The sequence below is a fragment of the Cibotium barometz genome, chromosome 6 (assembly GCF_041138505.1).
Source record: "Cibotium barometz isolate CiBa-2024 chromosome 6, ASM4113850v1, whole genome shotgun sequence".
NCBI classification, from domain to species: Eukaryota; Viridiplantae; Streptophyta; class Polypodiopsida; order Cyatheales; family Cibotiaceae; genus Cibotium; species Cibotium barometz.
The window spans coordinates 47,427,337-47,432,609 of record NC_141051.1 but is presented as its reverse complement, the minus strand read 5'-3'; the positions used below and the strand labels follow the sequence as shown (position 1 = coordinate 47,432,609).

Here is a 5,273-nt window from a genome sequence, read left to right as displayed (position 1 = left end):
TAACAAGTGTGTGTGTGTGTGTGTGTGTGTGTGTGTGTGTGAGAGAGAGAGAGAGAGAGAGAGAGAGAGAGAGAGAGAGAGAGAGAGAGAGAGATGCTTATTAATAAATAGCTCTACTTGCCTTTGTAAGTTTCTTACAAAAGTCAAAGTTGCTAATAAATAGCTCTACTTGCCTTTGTAAGTTTCTTACAATAGTCAAAGTTGCTTCTTGACCTGAGAAACAAGGAGTCCAAAAAATTTTTGAGTTGCGTTGATTGAGAGAGAGAGAGAGAGAGAGAGAGAGAGAGAGAGAGAGAGAGAGAGAGAGAGATGCTTATTAATAAATAGCTCTACTTGCCTTTGTAAGTTTCTTACAAAAGTCAAAGTTGCTTCTTGACCTTAGAAACAAGGAGTCCAATAATTTTTTGAGTTGCGTTGATTGAGAGAGAGAGAGAGAGAGAGAGAGAGAGAGAGAGAGATTAACGTCTATAGAATGCAACTCGAGGGCATGTATGATTAATGGTGGGACTTGAACTCAGATGGATCATGGCCTTTATTTAAGAGCCTTCGCATTAGCCAATCTGCCCCACTTGTGGTTGGCAGAAAGGTAGTGAGAGGGTCCTCTTTTATTACACACACAATGGGGGGGGGGAGAGAGAGAGAGAGAGGACTTGGAGGGCCAAACAAACACAATAATATATGGTTAGATGTGAAAAGGCCGAAAATTTGGACCTTCCTTGTGGAGCCTGAACTTCATTGAGAGAGAAGAGAGGAGAGAGAAAGAGCACTTCCTATGGATCCAACGTATTCTGAGCACCTTCAATGGCAGCTATGGCGAGGGCAGAGCAGTGGTGAATGCCCCTTCCTTTATCTCTCCTTCCAATAGATTCATGGAGCTTCTGCACTTGGCCAAATACGCTTCTTCTCTTTACGAACCTGCAACTCACTGTAGCTCAACCGAGCACAGGGGGATTTCCGTCGATTCAATCGCGAGTTTTCCCTCCAATTCACACGCGCCAAATTTATATTCAAAATGGGTAAAGAAGCAAGTCGGTGATGGTGGGCGATCATTCCCTCTCCCAGCTTCTCTACAGGAATTGAGACAAAAAAATCTGGTAAGCAAAACGCACCCGGTTGGGCGAATATCTGGGCAGGATTACTATAGATTAGGGCAAGAAGGGCATGATTTCCATGCCTTCCCAGCTAAGAAGCTCAGGAAATTGCTAACCACAGTCTCAGATGGTGTGCATATTTTCTCCTGTATGGAGAGGACAGGTATGTCATTGCACGACTGTGAATGGCCTGAAGATGAGTTTGCTCACGCCCATCAATTCTTCAGCAAGAAAAGACCATGGCAGGTGTGTGATTTGAAATGGGGAGGCTGTGCCCCAGGAGGAGCGAGTGGGGGGTTTCTCGAAATAAGGAAGCTTTATCAAAGGCTTACAAACCCTAAATACAATGGGGATGATTTTTCTCCACAGGATTCAGGATCAGTAGGAGACGTGTGTGGAGGTGGGTATGGGCAAGGCGGGGATGGCCATGGACATGACGGCTTAGGGCCGGAGCATCCAGGTTCAGACAATGAAGGATTGCCCATAACAACAAACATGCATGCATTGGAACAGGACATGGAGGAGGAAGAAGAGGGAGGTACACAGGGAAAGGCAGAGATTGATGACATGGATATCGCTGATAACAACGCTGTGCAAGGATCCTTATCTGTTCATGAAAATGGTACCATACTGTCAGAAAATGAAGGGAAATTGTTGAATGGTTCCAAAGATGAGGGAAGTCAGCAGGAGTCTGATGGTATGTCAGATGCTGCCCACCACCATTTTGATGAAGTTTTGGAGCATTTGGGCAGGGCTATGAGTGCATTTTATTCAGATTTCTGCAGACTATTTCTACATGGAGAAGTGAGAATGGGTGAAGGAAATTCGGATCACGCTCCACTATGTGGAGATAATGTGCATCACGCTGACGGTGGCACTTTTTGGAGCCATGACCGATATGAGTTGCAGGCTGACATGCAAAATGTCAATAAAGCTTCTGCTGATGAACATTTTGCAACAGAGAGTAGTAGAGAGGAACTGTTAGAGAAACTAAGAGGGCTGACTTTGCACTCTGTTGAGCATTCACTTTTGCATGAAGTGCATATGCAGAATGATAAACAAGTCCTGACTGAAAGGGACCAGGGAATTGTACAAGAAGAGGCTATGGGTGGCCACAGTAGAGACAAGCAGTTAGTTCCAACAAGTTCGGGAATGGAAAGAGCTAGCTTGTCTAAGAATCACAGTTCCTCTGCCCCAGAAAGTGAAGGAGTTGCATTGACAGAGCGACACTCTGCTGCGGGACAGCTGCAAGGTGTATTGGACTGGCTTGCTTGCATTGCTCGTAATCTATCAGTAAGGCAAGGAGGCAATCGAGAAAAGTTGGACAAAGAGAAGCAGGTGGAGGATGAGAAGTTGAAAGCTTTGGTGAATGAAGCTGTTGCAACCGCTCTCAAACAACTCTCTGATACTGAGGGAACTTTGGTACCGGCAAAACAGGCTGATGTAAGTTTTTAAAAAACTCCATGGTGTGCTCTATTGCAAGCTTACTACATGATGATAAACTAGTATCTAACCTTGTTTTCAGAGAGTAATATTAACCATCTTCTCGTGGGGCTCCTTTTTGAAGTATGTCCTAAACAATTATATATGTAGACTATTGACTGGTGTCTTCCACATGTAGACAGAAGCTTTGAAACGCCTACAGCGTGAAGTATTTTTGGAGTTGTTGAAAATAAGAGAGAGGCTTGATAAGACCAGTCAACTGGTAGCGGCACGGCGATCGGATGGTGCAAGAAATCTTTCAGGAGCTGGAAAGACAAATCTGAAGGGAGAGGTGAAAGCTGGGATGGCTTTTGTTATGCTGGAGGATAGTAGCAGCAGGCATTCACGTGGCTCCTTGGAACAAGCAGGGATGCAAACCGGAGTTGATGTTAGATTTACGTTTGAGACTCCATTTAGGGAGAAAGATGTATTAATTACAGAGTGTGTTGCTGGCCAGGGAAGCAGTGTAGGTGATGGCAGAGCCCTTGGAGGGTCCATTACTCTTGGAAAAGTACATTACCTGGCACATATAAATGAAGATGTCTCGATTTCATTTGTACCGATGGGGGCACAAGGAATGGATGTGACAGACATCATCAATCCTATGCAAGTAAGCATTTGTTTGTATAGTGACATCGACATTCTCTTGGCTAAACTTCAGGGGTGTATATATAACCTTGTTAGGCTAAGCCATTTTATATGTTTCTTATCTGGTAATTATGTTCTGAACTTGCCATAAACAGGATCAGGGTCTTACAATTTTTTCTAGCCATGGACCTGCACTTTTCAATCATTGCAAAGGATCTGCAATTGGAGCCACTTGGAGTGGTTCAAGTTTCGCTTTCTCTCTTGCACAGTATCTTTCAGGTTGGGGTAACCAGATTTCTGCCATGGGGACTGATGCAGTAGAGAGTGGTCCCCTTTGTCTCAGCACACTAGGACAATTCTTGCTTCAGCCTTCTGAGCGGCTTATTTTCTCTCTATCGGGTCTGAATCGGTTTTGGCCAAGCCCTCCTCTCCCATCTTCTACGGGCCTTCATTGGAGCGAGATGGGACCCCTTGTCATCCCAAAAATACAGTCTTTGCAAACAAGTAGGTCCACCATGTCTTCTGAGGACAGCTTTTTATCTCATTGTAACAGTTTAGGCTCCCATTGGGGTGCCCATGAATCCGAATACCGCCTGGATGCTTTGGAGAGCAAGGGGACTGCTCTACTGTTGGTTGCTGTTGCAAGTGAAATGGATATGGGTGAGAATATAAGCCTTGGTGCTTGGGCACAGATAGAAAGAGGTGATGGGCTTCAGGATACAGACAAGGGAAATTTTCAATGGGCTTTGAACCTTGCAAAGACTTCCGAGAGTGGTATTGACTGGGGGGCAAGCGTAGGTGGTTCTCGGCCTGATTTTTGGAGCATGTCAACAAGTGATCAAGAGGTCTATCCTGGTTATGTTGGTGGTGTTGGAGATTCTTATGGCCCTCAGCTGCATTTGGAGGCTTTTCTCAAATTCAAATGCGGAAAGGGCTTCACCTTGCAGCCTGGTCTTCTGTACCTATTGAATAAGCACTCACGTACACCAGCTTTAATTGTCCGGTCGAGCTGGTTGTTTTGATCTGGTGCACTACTTACTTTGAGAGTGTAGGACATTAATGATATTTATTTGAAAATATCATTATGTTTCTTTGTAAATTAAGTGTACAAATGGATTTTGACCTTGTGAGTGATACTGTAGAACACTCGTGCCTATGTGCTAGGGTTTGAGGGTAGAGTGCAGTGGAACCAAACACGCAAAGCACACACAAGAGTCTTAAAACTACTGTTCTGTATTATGTACAACGAGAAGTATTACAATTGAATCTGAAGTACAAAAAAGAGTGGCTGAGATTGTAGACAAGTCGCAGCTCTATGCTCTGCCGAAGGTCCCCTTATACCAGAGAATCGCTCTCATGGAAATGACGAATATTCTACACACGTATACATATATGTATCCATATGCTGGTCGGTTTGTACAGTTGTTGGACAGGTCATCGCTTGCCACGTGACAATGCCAAGTGGAACTTGCGCCTGACCACAGGCTTGTACATGCTCTCCTTTGTGTACCACAGGTTGTCACATTCTCCCCCACTTGCATTGTAGCGGCCCTCAATTGCATGGTGTCCATATAAAGTGTCCTTCCATAAAAGGAAACGATCCAAGCGAAGCTCATGCAAGATGCCCAAGATCCTGAACACTGGGAGACTAGGCTCACATTCTGTCCTTGTTGCATCAGCACAAAGATTTGCAAAGAAACCTATGGATGGCCAACTTTTTGTTGATCCAACACTTTATATACGCCCAACCATTCCGTGAAAAGGTATTGCAGACCACTGAGCATTGAGTATCCTCTGGTAATCCATGAGAAGAACAATGCATAGAGGCTTGGAAAAACTCCACTATTGTAACAGGCAACCGGTATGATTGTGTAACACATAGGAAGGCCTTCTTTTTACCTTTTTGTTTGAGTGAATTTAAGCAATCCACCTTAATGCTTGAACAAGGAGATAGAGTTGTAGAGGTAGAATGTTGAGAGTTGACACTAGAATGGGTCTCAACTACCCACTTAAGGGCCCCTCTCGCAAGCATGAGTATTTGCTTTTATTATTTTCGAGAACTTATTTACAATGCAGACTTTAATACTGACGACGGTTGATTGTGGAATTGCA

The 5,273-nt window shown here is 44.3% G+C and overlaps 1 protein-coding gene across 1 annotated transcript; it reads left to right on the top strand.

Annotated features, from left to right (window-relative positions):
• Positions 1–525: 525 nt before the first annotated feature.
• On the top strand, positions 526–4,295 carry LOC147637805 (uncharacterized). Its single transcript, XM_086799629.1, has 3 exons — positions 526–2,534; positions 2,713–3,183; positions 3,317–4,295. The coding sequence occupies exons 1-3, from the start codon at positions 870–872 to the stop codon at positions 4,181–4,183; spliced, it is 3,003 nt and encodes a 1,000-aa protein (XP_086655755.1). The 5' UTR covers positions 526–869; the 3' UTR covers positions 4,184–4,295.
• The last annotated feature ends 978 nt before the right edge of the window (positions 4,296–5,273 follow it).

Coding starts and splice junctions, on each gene's coding strand:
- LOC147637805 (XM_086799629.1), top strand. CDS start 870: ATGGAGCTTCTGCACTTGGCCAAATACGCTTCTTCTCTTTACGAACCT. Junction 2,535..2,712: donor TACCGGCAAAACAGGCTGAT/GTAAGTTTTTAA, acceptor TTCCACATGTAG/ACAGAAGCTTTGAAACGCCT. Junction 3,184..3,316: donor ACATCATCAATCCTATGCAA/GTAAGCATTTGT, acceptor TGCCATAAACAG/GATCAGGGTCTTACAATTTT.